This window comes from Chanos chanos, chromosome 15, assembly GCF_902362185.1.
Source record: "Chanos chanos chromosome 15, fChaCha1.1, whole genome shotgun sequence".
Classification (NCBI taxonomy): domain Eukaryota; kingdom Metazoa; phylum Chordata; class Actinopteri; order Gonorynchiformes; family Chanidae; genus Chanos; species Chanos chanos.
Window position 1 is genome coordinate 16092657 of NC_044509.1, and position 22466 is coordinate 16115122.

Genomic DNA, 22466 nt, shown 5'->3' on the forward strand with positions numbered 1-22466 from the left:
ACTACACACATACAACAACGTCTAAACTACACACATACAACAACATCTAAACTTCACACATACAACAACGTCTAAACTACACACATACAACAACATCTAAACTACACATGGAGGACCAGCAGACTAGAGATGCAGGGTTATATCAATATCCTTGCTAAGTGTACCTGAATGTAACTGCTAAACGCGTACATGAATTATTACTCACGAAGAGGCACGCTTAACCAAAAGAATCTATCTGAGCGATGTTCTAGTGGAGTTACTCTCACTAATGATGGTGAGGGAAGGAGAGGACAGGAAAAGGAGAAGAGCAGGCCCGGCCACGTTCAGGTGTGAGAGATTGGAGTTACTGAGGTTGGCAGTAGGAGACCATTGAACAAGACTTTGTGTCGGGCCAGGAGAGTCTTTTAGCATCGCGGATCTTCCAAAGTGGTGAGACTGGACCGATTCTTCGCAGAGACAAGCAATGTGGAATGAACGGATGTACACTACTGCTGTCACCACCGGATCTCAACTGGAACTGAACCCAGAACTGAACCGCAGGGTAGCAGGGGATCAGGCATTGTATCTGATTTGGAGATGGGGGTGCTGCCATCCTTCTGAAAGTGTCTGTGTCTGAGGGGAGGAGACACTCCTTGGAATTTGGAAAGTGTTCATTTGAGCTCTTTTTAAATAATTTTACATAACTTTGTGCAGTTATGGAATAGTAAAATTTTATTAGCCCACTCATATCATCAGCATCTTATGTTTCAGAGCGATATCAAATATGATTGCTCTAACATTGCGAACGGCTTAGGTTTTCTGACAGCCGGAGAATCAGCTGTTGGTTAATCGGCCAGTGGTTATTTAAAGCCCTATAGCATGTTGACAGCTATATTATTCATTAGTGGTTAAGTATGTGCAATTATTCCGTAGTGTTGTACAGGTTAGTTTACTTTTCTTTTGTTCAGCACAGGTGGTGAGTGAGAGAGAGGAACGGTTTGAATTCCACTCTCATGGGAAACTAACCTCTGAGGTGGCCTGGCCCTCATTAGGATAGATTCTTATCAACTTTGGACCAAACGGTACAGGGGTCTCTGCGCTAAAACATCGAGCCAGGTGTCTGTGAGGTGTTAAAGCGAGTGGTTTCTGCTTAGGTGTGCTTTGTTCCTGAACTCAGAGAGGCTTGGGCCATAAAAAAGGTGAAAGGAACAGAGGGGGAGGAAGAGAGAGGGTCAGAGAGAGAGACAGACAGGGGGACATGGGGAGAGTCTGTACAATGTTTAACCTCAGAATCAGTGAGACATTTAGTAGCCCACATATTGCAGTGCAAAAAGTCTCTCCTCTAATCGCCGCCTGGACGCAACAAAGCTGCTGCCTACCGATCTTTTACAAATGACAGAAGAAAAGTGAAAAGAACGTAACATGTTTGTTTTTTTAAAGTTATTGGTGCCTAATGTATCTTTAGTCTGAAAAAGTAATGGTAACTCTTCATCCTCTCATTTTAGTTTGAAAAGGAAAAACAAACATAATTTCAATTACTACCTCTTCATACATGTATGTATGTATGTATGGCAGTATTGCTTGTTTGTTTATGTATTGTTTGTTTGCTGAGTCCTGCAGTGACCTATCGGGCCTCACAGCTGCAGAGTGTAACTAATGGATTATGCAAATGGATTCCGTGCACTCGCAGACTATTACAGATCTCTTCCTGTTCCTACCGCAGTGTACACTGTAGTTGTTACCATTCTTATTAGCTGTAGTGGTAGCTGAAGCATATAGTCATTAATGCTATAAAAGGTTTCATGACAGCAGTTGTAAAGCATTATTTAATGTGTTGTCTTTTGATCTTATAAAATATGTGTGAGAACAGGCTACATACAGCATCTTTCTCTATTGCTAACACTGAGGGGCAAAACAAAACAAAACAAACAAACAAACAAACAAACAAACAAAAAGTGAACCATCTTGGCCTTCAGCATTTAAAAGACCTTCGATGCCCTCAGGGAATTAGATTGGATGTTTTGATGTGCAATTAATAACTACACCGTGTGTAGGCAGTGGCTATAGAAAAAATAGTGATTGTAGGTATTGTAATAGCAAAAGATGTAAAAAGAATGAAAGAAGAAAGAAAGAAAAAGTGAAAATAAAGCCATCTTGGATGGCCTTGCTGTACTCTACATTATGTGTAAATGCTAATTGACTCTGAATGTTCTTCGAGTGATTTCCAGTCATGCAGTATACTGAGTGTAACCATCTCCACCTTAATAATCTCCAACATCACACAAATCCATACCCAAAATGATCATCCACCACACCCCGTTTCCTCTACTCCTCACCCTGGAAACCCTTTTCAACATGTCCTAAGTGTCCTGGCAACTGTCTCTGCTGACAACTGACTCGTTCCGAAATTCTGACTTCTGAAATGGAACTTTCATATCTACTGTTACAGTGGAATTGCAAAAGTCCTTTACATGAACTTTTGGATGACAGATGTATTGTCATGGAGTATGTGTCTAGCTTTTCTGATATGCCTTTTTGAAACAGGCCTACTTTTACACTCTGGCTACATCATAAAATCTGACAGAGACATTGTTAGTTTTCACTGAAATTTCATTTTGACATAAAAGTTCAGTCATTTCTGTTGCCATATAGTGTTTATAAAGTGCGCCGGTGTATAGTTTGCACAGTGTGTGTGTGTGTACTGCTTGTATTTGAAGGGCATTGAAGGGCATTGAAGTGATTCGTGCATCGTCTTCAGTCAGATTATTTCTCCTTCAGAGCAGGTACCTAGTAAGACTTTGCTTTATATTGCTTAGTAGCCGCGATTTCTGGGTTCTCTCTTGTCTCTGTTGCGTGTAATTGTCCGAGTAGCCGCGATTTCTGTTTGCCCTGTATACTCTGCTGTCGTTTCCGTATATAATTTACTTCGTGCGCGATTCTTTCAGCGTTTGCTTTACCTTAGGTTCTCCGTCTGTTTAGAACTGTGTTCGCTGTCTGGTAGCGTTGTTAGCTCACTTTACTAGGGAGTTTGTATTGAATTCCTGTCGCATCAGCTGCCGAGTTGCTGATTTGCATTTGTTTGTTACTCTCGGTCTCAGTCAATTTACGCTTTGCTCTGAGGGGGCGGGGCTGTAGCCAGCCCACATAATACCGATACCCTCACACTTGCTGTTAGTGCGTGCATCGTCTTCAGTCAGATTATTTCTCCTTCAGAGCAGGTACCTAGTAAGACTTTGCTTTATATTGCTTAGTAGCCGCGATTTCTGGGTTCTCTCTTGTCTCTGTTGCGTGTAATTGTCCGAGTAGCCGCGATTTCTGTTTGCCCTGTATACTCTGCTGTCGTTTCCGTATATAATTTACTTCGTGCGCGATTCTTTCAGCGTTTGCTTTACCTTAGGTTCTCCGTCTGTTTAGAACTGTGTTCGCTGTCTGGTAGCGTTGTTAGCTCACTTTACTAGGGAGTTTGTATTGAATTCCTGTCGCATCAGCTGCCGAGTTGCTGATTTGCATTTGTTTGTTACTCTCGGTCTCAGTCAATTTACGCTTTGCTCTGAGGGGGCGGGGCTGTAGCCAGCCCTTAAGCCGCGAACGCGGTAGTCACAAGACTCTTTAGTAATAGTGCTTCCGCTAAGCGGCAGCTGTAGCGGCAGCTGTAGCGGTCTCGTCTCCCTTGTCTCTTCGGACGAAGACTCGGTCGAACTAAGACAAGGGAGTCTACCTGCGGGAGTCCACCGAGGAAGGACATCGAGGAAGCCGAGACAACTGCTGCCTGTCTGCCGTACACTAAGCGATTTATTTTCATCTTGATTTATTTTATTCTCACTTGCTTATCTGTGTAATTGTGTCTCTTCCATACCTTCTAAAAAAACCTTGTCCCCCTCACACTAATCATGTGTCATCTCCCTATTCCTGTTCAAGTTTCCTCTTACAATCTCCGCAGGTGGCGTCCAAAGCATCCTCGCGGACGCAACCTGTCTAACCTCATCCATCCACCACGCTCTGCTAACACTGCTACTGGCATTTCAGGTGGTCTCTGGAACTGCCAATCGGCGGTACAGAAGGCCGACTTCATCTCCGCCCAAGCCTCCTTGATGTCCCTGCACTTTCTGGCCCTCACCGAGACGTGGATCACACCGGAGAACACGGCCACTCCCGCTGCCCTCTCCACGGCCTTTTCCTTCTCCCACACTCCCAGACCCTCGGGAAGGGGTGGGGGAACTGGCTTCCTGATCTCCCCCTCGTGGAGATTCCAAGCAACATCTCTCCCTTCTATCTCCCCAACATCGTTTGAATTCCATGCTGTTTCCGTTTATTCCCCTTATAAACTACATATGACTGTTCTCTACCGCCCCCCAGGCCCTCTGCAGTCATTCCTAGATGAACTGGACATCCTCCTCAGCGCCTTCCCTGAAGATGGCACTCCCATCCTGCTGCTAGGAGACTTCAACCTTCCGAATTCTACTCAGTCTGACAGCCTACTCTCCCTCCTTCAGTCCTTTGATTTTACCCTCGTGGAGTCCACTGCAACACACAAGGGCGGTAATCAACTGGACCTGGTCTTCACAAGAGGCTGCCTAGTTCCTGATCTCACGGTCACACCGCTCCAAACCTCAGATCACTTCTTCATGTCCTTCTCTCTCTCGATCTCTCCCTCTCTGAAATCCTCAGCACCCAAGCTACCAGTCGCAGCTAGACGTAACCTTCGCACTCTCTCCTCTAGTGCCTTCTCTTCTATGGTCTGCTCCTCTCTCCCACCTGTAGAAGCCTTCTCACTTCTCCCCGTGGAAAAGAAGTCCTCTGCGGTCCTCTCTGCGCTGGCCTCCACCCTGGACACCCTCTGCCCCCCAGTCACCAAACCGGCTCGCCTCTCCGCCCCCAGTCCCTGGTTGACTGATAGTATCCGTGCCGACAGAACCAAACTTCGCGTGGCTGAACGGAGATGGCGGAAATCGAGATCCTCCAACGACCTGTCCCACTACCACTCTCTTCTTTCTTCTTTCTCCTCTACCCTGTCCGCTGCCAAATCTGCCTTTTTCCACTCTAGGATCAACTCTGCCTCCTCCAACACCCGCAAACTCTTCTCCACCTTCTCCTCCCTCCTTTCTCCTCCTCCTCCTCCTCCTCCCTCATCCCTATCTGCTGATGACTTTGTCTCCTTCTTCGAGAAGAAGATCAATGACATCTGCGACTCCTTCCCCCCTCCCCCTCCCACCTCGGATCCTGCACCCTCCCCCCCTGCTATCTTCTCCTCCTTCTCCCCTCTATCTGACGCTGAAGCTCTCTTACTTATCAAATCCCATCGTCCTACTACCTGTCCTCTTGATCCCATCCCCTCCCCTCTCTTTCAGGCCATCTCGGACGACATTCTGCCCTTCATCTCGTCCTTGATCAACAGCTCCCTATCTACTGGTACGGTTCCTTCTGCCCTGAAGAGAGCACGGGTCAAGCCACTACTCAAGAAGCCCAGCCAAGACCCTGCGGATGTCAGTAGCTACCGCCCAGTCTCTCACCTACCGTTTCTCTCCAAAACCTTGGAACGTGCTGTATATAACCAACTCTCACCATATCTTCTGCAGCACAATCTCCTGGATCAAAATCAATCCGGATTCAAAGCCGGCCACTCCACCGAGACGGCCCTTCTTGCTGTCACGGAGGAGCTCCACTTGGCCAGAGCGAAGTCTCTCAGCTCTGTCCTCATACTCCTAGACCTCTCCGCAGCATTCGACACGGTCAACCACCAGATCCTCCTCTCATCCCTTGCTGGGCTGGGCTTCGCGGGTTCTGCACTCGCATGGTTCAAGTCCTATCTGTCTGACCGCTCCTACCAGGTCTCTTGGAGGGAATCGGTCTCCTCCACCCGCACTCTACACACAGGTGTCCCACAAGGGTCAGTACTTGGTCCACTCCTCTTCTCCCTCTACACCAGATCACTTGGCCAGGTTATCTCCACCCATGGCCTCTCTTACCACTGCTACGCTGATGACACACAGCTGTTCTTCTCCTTCCCCCCCTCTGACTCCCAGGTTCAACCTCGCATCGCAGCCTGCCTAGCTGACATTGCCTCCTGGATGTCTGCTAACCATCTCAAACTTAACCCGGAGAAAACAGAGCTCCTGTTTTTTCCTGCTAAGAACTCCCCAGCGATCGACAATACAATCACCATCGAGGGATCTGCGGTGTTTCCCACCTCAGCAGCCAAAAACCTTGGCGTCACCCTCGACAACCAGCTGACATACTCCGGGCACATCGCAGCAGTCACACGATCCTGCAGATTCGCCCTATACAACATCAGGAGAATCCGCCCTTTCCTCACGCAACAGGCAACCCAGCTCCTAGTCCAAGCGCTTGTCATCTCCCGCCTGGACTACTGCAACGTTCTACTGGCTGGCTTGCCGGCCTGCGCCATCAGGCCGCTCCAGCTCGTGCAGAACGCCGCTGCACGCCTAGTATTCAACCTCCCTAAGCACTCTCATGTCACTCCGCTGCTTACTGCACTCCACTGGCTTCCGGTAGCAGCCCGCATCCAGTTCAAGACACTGGTGCTGGCCTACCAGGCCACAAGAGGCTCTGCCCCATCATACCTTCAGTCTCTCATAACGCCTTACACCCCAACTAGGACCCTCCGCTCCACGTCCTCCGGACAACTGACGGTCCCCTCACTCCGGGAACCCGGCAGCCGCTCCTCCCGACCACGCCTCTTCTCTGCCATTGCCCCGAGGTGGTGGAACGACCTCCCCCATGCAGTCAAGACTGCGGAGTCTCTTACCATCTTCCGCAGGAAACTGAAAACCCACCTCTTTAGAACACACCTGTCCCCCAATGCCTAACCTCCCTTCCCCCAATGCCTAACCTCCCTTCCCTAGAGAAAAAAAAAAAAAAAAAAAAAAAAAAAAATTACCTTTGTCTTGTATTTCTGTTTGTAAAAGTATCCCAGGGGCGCAATGCGAAAGGGCAATTTGACGCTCAGTCTTATTATGATCTCTGTTGAAGGTATTAGAAATCCGACTGATGCACCAATTGTAAGTCGCTTTGGAAAAAAGCGTCTGCCAAATAACTAAATTGTAAATTGTAAATTGTAAAAGATTAGTAACTTGATCTGTCTTCTGCACCTGCCTCACCATGCACTGATAAAATGGATTAATTTGAGCTTTATCACACATCTTCTTGGGTTTTTTATGAAACACACACATACACAAACACACACACACACACACACACACATACGAATACACAAATACATACACAAGCACAATTACATACATTTATACAAACACTCACACACTCACAGATACAGATACAATGTTCCAAACACTAATATTACTCTGTTGGGTCTATATAGCATGCATAGTTAAAATCCAGTTTGTGAAAATGCACACACAGACACACACACACACACACTCACACACTCACACACACATACATGCACACACACACACACACACACAGACAGACACACACACACACACACACACACACACACACACACACAGACAGACTCACACACACACACACACACACACACACACACAAGCATCTTTTATTGTGCTACTGTTAAAGCTCCAACCACCTCATTTCATCCTGACTCCTTAAACAATAGCCGACACAGAGGGAGAGGGAGAGAAAGAGAGAGAGAGGTGGGGGAGACAGAGGGAGAGGGAGAAGGGGGGTGAAGAGGGGAGAAAGAGAGGGGGGGGGGGGAGAGAGAGCGAGATAGAGAGAGAGTGAAAGAGATTGAATAGTGTGAGTGGCATAGTCGTGAACAGTCAGTCATCATCTCAAAGAGACCCCGGCAGCTGTCTGCGGAAGATAAGAGCCTCTAGCTCTGATTGGCCGTCGCAGCCTTAACGCAGATGTCCAGATACTGAGATACAGTGTTAGGGGTCAAAGGTCAAGCCCAGGTGGTCAGCCTCCCGAGACGCTGTTAGTAAGGATGGTAGAGAAGGGTCTGCATTAAAGACAACACAGCCATGCCAGGATGTCACTACCATGTGTCAACAGAGGACATCCATCCCCACCCCCTCATCAGAGCTGGTCCTGGTCACTGCTGTCATTTCCCACCTTACTTTTTTGATTTCCTGACTATCTCGTTTCTGAAAGATGTTTAAATGAAGGAACAGCTCCTGGCTGCACAGATTGGACATATCTGAAGTCAGATTCAGTTTTTTTTGTGATGTGCCAAAATCAGTGTTGAGACCTTTATTTGCTCCTATTTTTGAAGGGGGGGGGAGGTGTCTTCATTTCTGATATCAGTATTCGAACATGTTCATTTGGGGTGAGTTTGCTGGCCTCGCCAGCTGAGACAATCAGGGCAGACTTGATGTGCCTCTCCACGTCTATCTGTTGCAAATGTGTTGAATTTGTTGGTGCTGTGACTCAAACATCCACCTTACACTCACACCAGCAAACCACTTCTGTATGCAGGGCTAGTCCATCATTGCTGACAGACAGAGGAAAAGAGTAGTCAAGTGGGAGTGAGGGTTTTTTTTTTCTTTTGTTGAATTTTGAAATTTTGTAAGCCCTGTACCCCTGCTTGGGTTTGATAAAGAAGTGAAACAAACATTGATTTTATCAGTATCCAATAGAGAGGCTTTTGAATGCAGCTGAACACACAATGATGGTGCGTTCCATTTGAACTCGGAAGTCAGAATTTCCGAGTTTCCAGGTGAAAATTTTAACAGGTACGCCCCCTGAAGTCAGATTTCCAGCTCCGAAAGTTGGAGGAACCTCACCAAACCTGACTTCAAAATCCAAGATGGCTGCCCCCAGTGGTGAAGTAGTGAAGGCTGTAGTAGTTGACTGTTTATTGACACTTCTGTCTTAGTTGTGTCTCAATAAATCAGTCGTACACACAGTACGACCATGGACATGTTGCTACGGTGTTTGTATGTGCAAAATACCGCGTAATATGTTGTCATCAACAGGTATGGCTGACAATGCCTAACAATAGCTAACCAGGCTAAAACAGTTTTGGGAATGCGGTCAACTCGGGTGTGACGTCATTCCCAGCTACGAGTTCCGACTTCCAAGGCAAATGGAATGCGGCACGAACACAGCGGAAACGCAGCAGAGACCCGTGGAAGGAAGTCACTCTTGTAGGATTATGGGATTTGAAGTCCGGGTCTGATAGAGAATAAACAGACGCATAACTTAGATGATTTCTTTGTGTCACTGTCTGAGAAGTGGCTGTTCGCTCTTCGTTTTTTAACGGATACTGTGACACAGGCAGATGCCTACAGCTCCAAAAAAAACCCCAAAAACCCCACTAATATCTAAGCCAACTGCAGGCACAAACAAGAAAATAAAGGCCAGATGATGGACCATTAGAAACATAACTTGGAACATCTTTGATGTGGATTCCCTTAGGCATCAGATCTGCGTGGTCTGGCTTGAGGAGGATTCACATCTCTGCCTGACCTCCTCCTTTGTCCCATCCAGAGGCTATGCTTAGAACAATCTGACACCAACTCAATTCCTCTGCCCACCCCTCAGTTCTCTCTAAGACTGGACTTCTCCAAGACCAGTGTTCTGATTCGTTCTCTCAGTCTGGCCGTTGGTTTTTGGGTGGTAACTGGAGGAGAGGTCAACGTTGACACTCAGACACTTGCAGAATGCTATTCCGGTTTGGGAGATGAATTGTGGCCCCCTGTCCAACATAATACGCTTCCTGCAAGAACTTTTTCCTAATCTTATCTTAAGGTTCTTGGACTTTTCATGTGAGATCAATCACAATTGGAAGGCTGGAACTGCCAAGATGTGGCGTCTGCCTTGACGTTTTTGGCACATGGACGATAGGTAACCCTTAAACTGAAGCAGGTAGAGAAATGAACCCTCCTGGCTTGTCTTGGGTAGAGCCTCACTGCCTCTCGGACACATACTAAGTTTCTGTTGTCCATGAGAATTACAAAGGGATGGGCTACTCCTTCCAATCAGTGTCTCCAGTCTTCGAGAGCTGATGTTGTCACTAACAGTTCCCTGCTCCCTACATCATAGTTACATTCAGCAGGGGATAGTCTACTACAGAACGATTTCCTTGGCACTTCTGTCACACAGCTGGTTTCCTATGTCCTGTCCAGAAGCAGGATGATCATACATCTCCTTAAACGGCATGTAGGACTGAGGCTCAGAAGAACTGCGTGATTATGATGCTAAAGTGCTGTTGCCCACCCTAATGCTCTTAAAGTCAGCAGTGATCATAACTAAAATAAATCTTATCCTTATCAGTTTGGAACCTGTCTTGATGATGGTCATTGTACACTGAAGACTGCATTAGGAAACCCTGACACTAGTTTGGGACTGTCACCATATCTTTAAGGAGGAGTGATGAAGACTGCTGAGTGTAACAACCTGGCAGACAAAGTGTTAGGCATTGGAAGCAGTTTGGCAGAGGAAAAGAGAAGCAATGTAAACACTCTAATTCAGTTTGTTCTAAGACCCTCTTCTTATTTTTAGAGTTTATTGACTCGCATCTATTCGTACACACCATGAACCTACATGGCATTCATTATAAAATTCCAAATAAGCCCCATTAGGTTGAAATCTGCGAAATGCAATCCATAGCTTTTCAATGAGGATCTCTTGAAAAACAAGCCAAATCAAAATCAGTTTGAGTTCAGTTGCTTGAAACTCTGATTCTTAGGGCCTTGGAATACTGATTGGGTTCCACATTAGCTGTAACTTGGTCCCAGACTACTGAGTGTCTGTTATATCTTTAGCATTCTCCCCCTCCATATCCCATAAGCCTTTTCAGCTCCCACAGAATGATAAATGCACAAAGATATTGATTTTCTTTTCCTTTTGTTGTGCTAAGCCTCCCTTTGTTAAGCTCGTGTAGAAACTGTGTGAACTATAATTTGGTGAGATACTGTATGTGAAATCTGTATTTCTGTAAGGGGTACAACATATATGTTTTTTTTATTTTTTTTTACTCTTTTTCTAGAGCTTGTGGCTTTGCCTTGGCTGTCTACATATCCTGGTCTCTGCAGGCCAGTTGACCCATTTTCGTCTGAATAAGAAGACTCCAGCCAATCACAGAGGAAAAGAGAAGCAATACAAACACTCTAATCCAGCTCGTCACGCTGTAGAGTGTTTTCCCCGTTTACCGTGGAATCTCATCTCACCCACCCTCCATCTCCACAGCTCAGCCAATGCGTCAGGCAGCCATGTTCTTCAGGCTCTCTGCCCCCCGCCCCCCTTCAACTGAGAGCTGCATAGACACTAGAAACTTTAACCCTCAACCCCCATTCAGCTTGGGGCTCCATTTCAATTCATTCTCAGCATCTCCAGTTCACGGTGAATGTTGTTCTGTAGTAAATGACCATTGGTTTTCACTGTACTCAAGCACTCGGCGACACTTCTGCTACAAGTCTTCTATAATCTCTCTGGATGACTGGTTCTCAAGGGGTTTTTTTTTTTTTTTATTAAGAAAAGAAAATAAATGTAGAGGTCACAGTGACATCTGCATGAGATCTGAGAGGAATTAACGTTGGAACAATGCAGAGTTTAACTCTCAGATCCATCTTGAATGAGAAAAGGCTGGTTGAATACTTAGAAGAAAAGAAAAAGGTGAACACATGGATCAACTATAAACGGATATAAACAGTGAGGAGCCTCATGATCATGTAGATCATCTGTCAGTTCCCACAACATCAATCAGAAACAAGCAAATGACTGTCAGTGATGGCACAGTTGGCACTGAGTGTGATGTGGGAATGGGTTTCTCCACACAGCAGTGAGGATGGAGAGAGAAAACCGTGAATGTGCTTTACAGCGGCTTTGAAGAAATGGCACGACACCACGTCTGCTAAATGTTTGACCAAACAGACCTGTAACCAGAGGACTATCAACAGACCTCAACAAACCTCAACAAACGCAAAGGAGCACAGAGGGCTTAATGGTTTGGTCCAGAGGAAACTTCTCACAGTGAACTTGGTATTGACGGCATCCTCTTACACACGGACACACCCGTCTACTGTCTGATATCTCAGAAAGGTTAGGGTTGAAGTGGTTTTTGACTGCATGTGCTACTTGTTACAAGAGACACATATTCTCCTGCCTTGCATTCTTTAGCAGGCAGAACAGTATAAAAAGGAAGAGGGTTCATCCAACATACAGTATATGTTAGGTGAATATATATATTAGATGAATATATGTTAGATGAATATTTGTTGTCATGGGGCATCCCAAGATACAGGTGGCACCAGAGGGTAGTTCACCCAGTGGATACCAAAGAACAAGTCTGCCCAACACCTGAGCCTCATTATGGCATTCGTTATCTAGAGTATTCAAATCCTGCTGTTGCTTTCTCTTGGTTTTTTCTTTTTTGGATTTTAACTCACAGATCTCATCAGCGCTGTGTCCTGCTCCATGTTTAACAACAAGCCCCTTACTGGAGAGAGAAATGCCCACAATTTCAACTCTTCTTCTAGTGTTTGTTAAAGCAGGGTTTATGACTGAAATTAGTGGTAATAATGACAATAGACTTTACTAATACAGTCTACTGGTCCATATGTTGGTAGCTCAAGAGGCTTTACTTGTAGTAGTGTTCACTTAGCTTTCCAATTTCCAGCCCAGAGTACTAAAGAAGTATTTGGGTAAGTGAAAAAAACAAAGATATTATGTGCCGTGCCACTGAGCATAGACCTACTCTCTGTTCTGTGTCTGTGCATTTGTACTGAAGAACCTGACCAAAAACACCCCGGTCTTCCATAGCCATTAGCTGCCTCATACCCCACTGAGAGAGAGACCTCCAGAGGCACTGAGTTCATGGCAAACTGCTTCAAACAAACAACAAAAAAAAAAACACGTAGAAGAAATGAAAGATTTATCACTGCAGCAGAGTTGTTTAAGTCAGCTTCATGTGCAATGAACTGTTGATCACCTCTTGTGAAGCACCTCTGTGTGTGTGTGTGTTTTCATAAAAGATTTAAAATGGATAAAAAACAAAGAGTTTCAGAGGATGAGCAGGAGAGGTCATTCTGTTTGAAGCTGTTGGTGAAAACACACACACATCCTCTCTCACACTCTCTCTCTCTCTCTCTCTCTCTCTCTCTCTCTCTCTCTCTCTCTCTCTCTCTCTCTCTCAGTCACACACACACACACACACACACTCTCTCTCTCTCTCTCTCTCTCTCTCTCTCTCTCTCTCTCTCTCTCTCTCTCTCTCTCTCTCTCTCTCTCTCTCTCAGAAATGTACCTTATAGGTATCAGAGAGAATGAATAGAAGCCTGACTCATACACTGGACTCTGTCTCAGACCTACTTGTTTGTGATTTTTTTTTTCTTTTGTCCTCTCATAAAATATTTAGCAAATGAAGAAACAAAAGCCTTTTGACAGGCTAATGTTTCTGACGGTTTATGCTTTTGGACACCAGACAGTTAATATAACTCACACTGAATCCAGCACAAAATAAGTTGGACGATATAGCTCTGGAGCATGTTTGTGTTCAGTAGCTTGCGCACAAAACAGATTGTTAATACTTAGAACGTTGTTTTATGCAAATATCTTTAAGAAATCCCACATTTCCACATTCCACTGATGGTGCGTTAAAATAAATAAATAAATCTACAGTCTACAATGCAAACAGTCAAGGGAAAGGGCTGCTTTTGCCCTGTGTGTGTGTGTGTGTGTGTGTGTGTGTGTGTGTGTGTGTGTGTGTGGGGCTGTGGCTTCAGTCTGTCCATTGAGTTTGTTAAATGTCCCATATAAAAGGCACAGTCAGGCCTGAGGGGAGGAAATGAGAGTATAGACAAACGTTCCACTTAACTGATGTGAGTGATCAAACAGTGCACTCGCTCGCTCCAGTTCAGGGAGACAACTGGGTCAGTCTAGTGAAGCTAAGTGACAGAACTGGCCCACTCCTCTGTCATGGAGGAACACGAAACGGGACAAGACGGCTAGTCTGCGACTGGACCAGAGGAGTCTAGGCATGCAAGAGGAGGCCAGTCGCAATGAAATGACCCTTGTCTGCTTTACCATTCAAAAGACAACAGTGAATTGTATTCTGAGAAGAGGTTGAAAGCATGCAGAGATATTACCGCTGAGTAAACTACAAACGATAAAATGGCCTTATGGATCAGTCTGTGAGTTAGAATATTAGAAAATAAACAAGCTTAGGGGAGTGAACAGAAGCGTAGCATATGCCATTATAAACTGAGCACTTCGTTACGTTTTCTTAAAGGAAACGTTTTCTGTGAGCTCTTTTTTTTTTTTTGCATTGAAATCAAAATGAAGAATTTTAAAATGAAGAACTCCAACACAAAAGCCTAAAAGCCAGAAAATGACCTGTCAGCAGTGTGGTGTTAAGGAGTCAGTGAGTGTGAGTGTGGTGTTTGGAGTCAGTGAGGGGTTGAGGAGTCAGTGAGGGGTTGAGGAGTCAGGGAGGGGTTGAGGAGTCAGTGAGCGTGGCGTTTGGAGTCAGGGAGGGGTTGAGGAGTCAGAGAGGGGTTGAGGAGTCAGTGAGTGTGGTGTTTGGAGTCAGTGAGGGGTTGAGGACTCAGTGAGTGTGGTGTTTGGAGTCAGTGAGGGGTTAAGCTGTCAGGGTTCCTGCATGAACTGTTTTCTCTGTTGTGCTTCTGCTGGTCATGTCTGGTTGTGGTTGTCATTTGTTTCTGTTCTTTGGTCATGTGCTTTTGTTTATCTTGGTTTTACATGTGCTCTGGCCCCGCCCCTCACTTATTGTGTCATTGTGCATGAGGAGTCAGTGAGTGTGTTTCCTACCTGAGACAAGTGAGACTGTATCTCTCTCCCATGATACAACAGTGATGTAGGCCTCCACAGAGGGAGGAATAATGCACTTGAAGACTGCTATGCTTCCCCTCATGGCTGTCTGATCCGCCACACGCACTGTGTAGGGCTCTCGCAAAACTACAGAGAAAAACAACATCACAGGACTCATCAGAACCAATCTAGAGATTTAGAATATGTATTTTGCATTGTACAGAGAAAACACTGTCATTAACCTTTGCAATAATAATAATAATAATAATAATAATAATAATAATAATAATAATAATAATATTAAGGTGCCAGCACTTACCGGCCTTAATGTGAACATCTTGGCTTCTAATTTTCCCTGAAGGATTTTCCGCTGTGCAATAGTACGTGTTATCGTGGATTACTTTGCTAAAGCTTGAAGGGGGGAAGTGAAAAATTTGGAGCGTGCCGTTGGGGTGAACGTGACGTATCCCTGGAACATTGTAGCTCTCCTCTCCAGTGGCGAGGTACCAGCGCAGTGAGGCCGGCCCGACGGCCGCCGCAGGGCAGGGAACCAGGGTCCCTGTGGTGCTGGCAAACACTACCTCTTGCAAAGATGCATTGACAAAATATAAGCTAGAATGTAGATCTTCACCAAAAACTGCAAGAGAGGGAAAGAGACACAGGTGTAAGGTCAGACGCAGCTCGTTTGGGGCGACGTATAAAGGATCGTTCATTCTGAACACATCTTGGACGAGACTGAATCAGTACTGAATTGAACTCGCAGCGGACAAATTCATGAGGTTGCTGGATCAGTTCTGGTGAGTGTTTTTCTAGTGTTTCCTCCCTTTAAAGCCTTACGGTTTATGCAGTACTGAAATATATTACAACACGCCCACAGCATTCAACAGTACAATTCTCATCAAACACTGTCCAAAAAAAACCCTGTTTCTCTCAAAGCTCTGGCTTTTTTTTTTTTCACCTGAAACAAAGAAAACATTGTGCAAAAACACTGGACATGCTGAGCGTCCTGAGGTTTTTTCTGTTTTTGTTGTTGTTGTTGTTGTTGTTGTTTTACAATGCCACTGCAAACAGGGAAAAATCCAAGTCACAAATTGTTTCCTGACAACAGTGTTAAATGTGGCCGAAAAATGCATAGATTTATTCTTCAAAAAAATCAATCTGGCATGCGTGACCATTACTGTACCCGCTGATTCCTGTAGGAAACTATGCAATGCAATGTAGACCCTACAGAATGACGCTCGCACTCAAAATTTTTCCCCCATTTCAGGGGAGACAGGAATTCAGACAGTACTGGAGTAACCAAAGACAAGGTCCTCACGCCAGACAGAGCTCAGTCATAGATTAGAGTGAATACAATGGGAAGGGGGGGGGGGGGCAGAAAAGAATCCCGTATACGGTTGTGAACCTGTGCAGTCAAGCTCCTCTGGAATTTCACGTTTTCTCCGAATGTCTTTTGTCTTTAGAGAATTCTGCCAGCTCCATTATGTGCACTTTGCCGACGGACGCGTCCTGAGAGCCGATAGCCACTCTGCGAGGGCTGGCTAACTTTGATGCCTTTGTGGATTTCACGGGTAATGGCGGCACGAATCTGGAGCTTTGATAAAAACCTCTTTTGTCTCAACATTTCTGAACTCATGAAAATTTCATACCCATTTTGAGACCAGCTGTTTTCCCAGATGGTAAAATTATGAAAGATGCACAGCCTTTGCTCATCGAGACGTAGAAACCATTTTTTTATTGTTCGGTTTTTTTTTTTTTGTTTTTTTTTTTAGAACCATTGTCTGGGATATGAGAGGCAGAGAGGAAGTCCAGCGTAAAATAAGTTCTTGAAAGCACTTAGTAAATAACATGTACAGAGTTAGAAACAGGAAAGGCCATTACTAAACACTCTCTGAGTCACTGGTCATTTCCCATTTTCATATGCACTTCACCAAACATTGATTTTTTTTCTGCCTCTATCTTTCTATGAGCTCTATCTATTTAAAGTCCAGGTCCCTGTGATTGACACCTGTCCTCCCTCCTCTGATTTCTGAAGCAATATTTCAGCCACCAGTTCTCACTAGAGAAGAAAAACACTATCTTCCTCAAGTAAAATTCAGACCAGAGAAAAACACCATCTTCCTCAAGTAAAACAACAAATAGACCAAAGTATTGATATGTGAAAATACTGATAGGCATTTCAATAAGAAAACACTATTTTTGAAACTGTAGGTCATTGATGATATGGTTTTGTGCCTCAGTCTGATCATTTCAGCTCTAGTCATCTGTCCACAGCATCCAGCTTTTCAGCCTGAAGCATGATCTTCTAAACCCTAGGATGTGTGTGTGTGTGTGTGTGTGTGTGTGCTGGCTAACTGATGCTCTTTGCTAATGACATCATCTCCTGGTTCAAACAGGTCTACACTGGGCATTGTGGTCTTATGGAGGCCTGTTTGGCATTTTCATAATTAAGTCATGAGCTACAGTTTTCTGCCTGTCTCTGCTTTGCTTTGCCCCCCCCCCCCCCCCCCCAAATCTGTGTGTAAACATGTATGTATATGAAAATGACTGACTCAGTGCAAAGATGTACATTTAATACTTGAAAGAAAGCCCCTCGCCTGTTCAGGTGGGAGTAGGGTTCTGAAAGCCGAGGGATGAAAACCGAGCCCAACATCAGACAGAGATCAAAACGACTCTCAAGGAAAGACAATGAAACATTGATGCGGCTCCCTTCAATACCGTGCCTTAACACCGTGCCTCAACGCCAGCAAAAAGCTTGATTAAAAAAAAACAAAAAAACAATGTTCAGTGCACTACAGATTTCAGTCTGAAGATCTGTTTTCTCATGTATAATCTTATTTGTAGTATTCTAATTTCAAACATTTTTCCTCACATTTTCTTCCTGAATTATCTGTTAACTTATTGTCCATTGCTCACACTCTCTCTCTCTCTCTCTCTCTCTCTCTCACTCAATCATACACAATATAGTCTAGATTCTGTTTGCATGTAACCCAGTGTGGCCCAGACATTCTACTTTCTGTTTAGAGTATGTAAATGTACAGGAAACCGTGGTTGTGCTGTAAAATGTAATTTATGAATTTAAGGGGAAAAATATACAGAAAGAATTTTTCAAAAAACAATATTCATACCACACAAAGATAGACATATCCAGTCCTCACACGCGCTGGTTTTTTTTTTGTTTTTTTTGTATTCATGGGGTTTTTTTGTTTTTTGTTTTTTTTTAGTAGACAGGGCAGCACTCCAGGGTGCTGTTTAAACAGTATATATTTTAAATGTTCAGGGCATTTGAATTAACTCACAAGACCTATTTCAATTCTCTCATTATTTCTCTCCTTCAAGCTTTTCCTTTGTTTAAGCTTAAGCCACTTCATGCTTAAAACCTTCAGCAGTCAGGGTTCAAAAACCAGTCTGATCTGACTGAAATATTAATAAATGAACAAGCAGTGCCGGTCAGTTGCTTTTAGTATGTCTATAATTTTTTTTTTTTATCCTGTCAGAAGGCGGAAGCACCTTTTTGGTTCTTTCACTTCAAGCCGACCCTCATCTGGTTAAAAGAATGGCGGGCCCCAATTTTTGTGTCACTTTCTGTTAAATGTCTCTCTTGAGGATGTTGGTGGGTCCCCTGATTGAGTCTGACTCTAATGCACTGCTCTCCTGTCCTGCTCACCGCGCCTCAGGTCCCCAAGGCAACCACAGGACAGCTCAAGGACAACCATAAAGTTAAAGTGACTGGGGGGGATGGGGGGGGGCAGGCTGCCTGGTTGGACAGGTGCTGACCTTAACATAAAGCATAGACATGAACAAGGTCGGGGGGGTTGGGGTTGGAGAAGAGGCCAGTTTTGCCCAGTTGTTCGTTCGGAGATGATGAAATAAAAACCATACACAGGATGAATTTGATTGTGGCAGTTGACCATAAAGATTCAAATGAATTCCTCTCAAATGAAACTGAAAATTCAAGTTGGGGGGGGAGCAGAACAGTGGATGAGGAGAAACTGTCCTGAGTCAAGCTGGCCACACCCTGTTTCTGAGAAGAGTCTGGACCAGGTATTTTACCAGAACCCTACATTAGCCAGGTTCAATTTGTATGTATTAACTTTCTGAAATGATTCCAACCTTTAATTTTATTCTTCTGAATATGTAAATGTTTACAAACCCTTTCTTTCTTTCTTTCTTTCTTTCTTTTCTAATTGTTTTAAGTCTCTGGTCTACCAATTACCTCTTATTTTCTCACGTTATGATTTCATACAAGATATCCACATTTGAATGAATATTTTAGGTTTTCTCAAATTATTAAAAAAAACAGTTTCCAAGTAGTTAGTCTGCTGAAATGTATAATTATACAATTATAATTAAAGATTTTAATGCTGTGTTTTTTAAATAGCCATTACCGCTTGCTAAATACTGCACATCATAATTCATTTTGGAGCTCCAGCTGACTACGGATTGTCTTTCTTGATAAAATATTTAGGATGGTCAAATGCTTGCTTTTCATCCAGACAATAAAACCAAAATGTGGTCTTCTGATCATGTGACCGGGCATCTCAAGCTGCTTTCAAAACAACTCAAGCGATTTATTTAAGTAAATGTGCAGTCAATACTGGCTGAGCAAACAGCAGCACAAAGACCCAAAGCATTAGCCTGTTCATGCCTCACTAGCCGAACCGTGCTGTGGATGGCCCTACAGAGCTGCAGCCAACAAGTTACACCGCTACAGTATGTTTTAATAGACGGCTATACAGGAAAAGTTACACCGCTACAGTATGTTTTAATAGACGGCTATACAGGAAAAGTTACACCGCTGCAGTATGTTTTAATAGACGGCTGTACAGGAAAAGTTACACCGCTACAGTATGTTTAATAGACGGCTATACAGGAAAAGTTACACCGCTACAGTATGTTTAATAGACGGCTATACAGGAAAAGTTACACCGCTACAGTATGTTTTAATAGACGGCTATACAGGAAAAGTTACACCGCTACAGTATGTTTAATAGACGGCTATACAGGAAAAGTTACACCGCTACAGTATGTTTTAATAAACCGCTACACTGGAACAGTCGACTTCCCATCACTTCTCAGCATTTTCGGTAAGTAGGATTCATTCCCACATTCAAAACTCTTAATGCAGAATTAGGTTCACCCCCATATATGAAAACAGGGCTCCACACAAACACATTGTCTTTAATACAGAGAACGCAAACATCCTAAAGGCAACACTGTTTCTGTCATTAGGTGACTTATTCAAATAAAACTGTAAAAATCCCCCCCCCCCCCCCCCCCAAAAAAGAAAACTGTTTTTTTTGTTTGTTTGCTTTTGGGTTTTCATGATAATGGGTCCAAAAAAATGTATGTTACCATAATTAAAATCTGTGAAAATAAAATACCATCTGAACCAGCGGCAGAAGTGAGCAGATCCAAGGCCTGTGTGAGAGATCTGTTCTGGCTGATGTGGTAAAAAAGGGGGCCTTGCTTTGGCAGCTGGCCAGGGCAGGAGCCTGTTTGTGGCTGTGGGTGCTGTTGTGTGCGGGGGGGTGCTGGCGTTACGCGGGGCATCCAAACAGGCCATGACACTGTGACAGCTCATGACAGGGGCTCTGGGTAATTAAGGCAGTGCTCAGCACAGCTCCAGGGGCAGAAGCACGTAGATGGCGGGGGGGGGGGGGTGGAAAACGTGTGTGTGTGTGTGTGTGAGAGAGAGAGAGAGAGAGAGAGAGAGAGAGAGAGAGGGGCAGGACAAATGGCCGCGTGAGGTAGCAGTCGTACCTCTGCCCTGCGGCGAGAGCACAAGGACATGGAAGAGACGACACGGAGCTGCGCAACCCCACCATTCACCAGCTCCCAATTTGCTCTCATAAATATTTAGCAGAACTGAACACGGCGGAGTTAATGGACCCCCACTCACTCGGCGCTAAGTAAAGACAATGATACTCCTCTGATGTCAAGAGAGCGAGGAGAGCCTAACGGAGACCCTGTGGAATACTCCCTGTTTTTTGGGGTTTTTTTTTCCTTCTTTTCTCTTAATTGAGTTGATCTGAATATCATCAGAACATCACCTCGTTCAACGTTCATTTACACGTTTTCCCCGGTTGGGGTAACGGAATCAAACAGCCCCCCTGTGGGATCCAAATCAATTAGAGGAGGTGAAGATGTAGATGTCTGAATCTGTGTGACGAGGAGTTACTCCTCTGGAGCCTGCCGCGCTCCCCCTGCCGCCGCTCACAGACACAAACCAACCAAAATTCACCGCGGCTCCGAGGAACTTTTTTTATTCAAACAAATCCACCACACACCCACATGAAAGGAGCACGAAACTTGCATATAACGTACATACTGTTGATCTCATTTTTTTTTGGCCTCTTGTGTACTTAGTTTATGAACCTTTTTTATTTCCACAGCTATGGATGTTGCTTCTGTCTCACTGGTACAGGTAGCAGTAGCAGGAGCGTTGATGGACATAGGTGGTTGAATATTCACATATGGTAGAAATGATTTGTTAATGTGATGAACAGGTTGAGAAACCTGTTCAGCGTGATTCACTGCTAAAGATAATTACATGAGTTCTTTACTGAGATCAGTCACCACTTTGTGAAAAATCTCATAAAACTAATACAGTCTGCACAAAAAAACTAAAATAATCTCCCCAGCAAAAACAAAACAAAACCAAAAAAAAAAAACAACTATTATTTTTTTAGTCTTTGAAACAGGTTTTAAGCTGCCATGGCTGTAAAGTTCCTATAAATTCTTGGTGAAGACCAGTGCATGTAGGCATTCATAAATATGCCAAATTGACAACCAGTAATAATTTTCAACATGCCATTAGGAATGATAAAATTGTTTTTGTTTTGGGTTTTTTTTTCATATTTTTAAACCTACACTGAGTGTTGCAAGCTATGAAATATGTGAAAGGCTTTGAGATTTTAATTTAAGTTTTGGTTAAATTCATTCATCATTTCATCAGTTTTAAAATTAATTCTTTTCTAGGGTGTTGTATTGAATTTCTTGCATTTCCAATCCTAATCCGAATTAAAAAAAAAAAAATAATAATAATAATAATAAATCCAGAAGAGGACCGAATGCCCCTGAGCGTCTGTGTATGTCTGGGAGTATGGTCATCTCCTCTCTCTGGCCCCCAGCCCTCCTCCCTGCTCCCCTCTCCTCATCTCCTCATGCTCCTCCTCTTCACGCTCCTGCGCGCGCAAGCCTTACACACACACACACACACACACACACACACACACACACACACATCCTGTCTCTCCTCACACAGCCAGTACACTGCTGCATCCTCAGGACATGACTGACAGGTCGAAAGCATCGCCCATCAGGTCAGCTGTGTGCTGCTGAATCCAGCCCAAAAAAAAAAAATAAAACCCAAAAACCCCACACAGCGACAGCGGGGCTGTACGGAGACCAAGGACACTGTTTCCAGTGCTCAGATCCAATCCCCAGGAGTGCTCTACCTCAGTCACACAATAAATCTTTCTGATGGATCCTTGGCAAATTGAGGCTACACAAGATACAACAATGGATCACAATCCAAAATAGCATATGGAGAAAAAAAAATAATTATCTAGGACAAGCCTTATTGAGGTTTTTTTTCCCCCGTCTTTTCCCTTTCCCTCACATACACGCTGTGTTGAGGACATAAGGCGCTATACAGTCTAACATATTTCTCATCACCAAATCCAAAAGGCTGTTTGAACGTGAATTTATTAAAAAAACAAACAATTTGACTATTTGATAATGGAAATTCTTTCAAATGGAATGTTCTT

At 44.2% G+C, this 22466-nt stretch overlaps 1 protein-coding gene across 1 annotated transcript in view; it reads right to left on the reverse strand.

The window, feature by feature from the left end:
• Positions 1-16318, reverse strand: part of dscama (Down syndrome cell adhesion molecule a) — a 62829-nt gene extending 46511 nt beyond the window's left edge. Inside the window, exons 1-3 of the mRNA XM_030792290.1 lie at positions 16186-16318; positions 15014-15331; positions 14695-14841 (exon numbers count right to left, since the gene is read on the reverse strand). Coding sequence (XP_030648150.1) covers positions 14695-14841; positions 15014-15331; positions 16186-16318 — 598 coding nt within the window. The remainder of the gene's footprint in view (positions 1-14694; positions 14842-15013; positions 15332-16185) is intronic.
• Positions 16319-22466: the final 6148 nt, after the last annotated feature.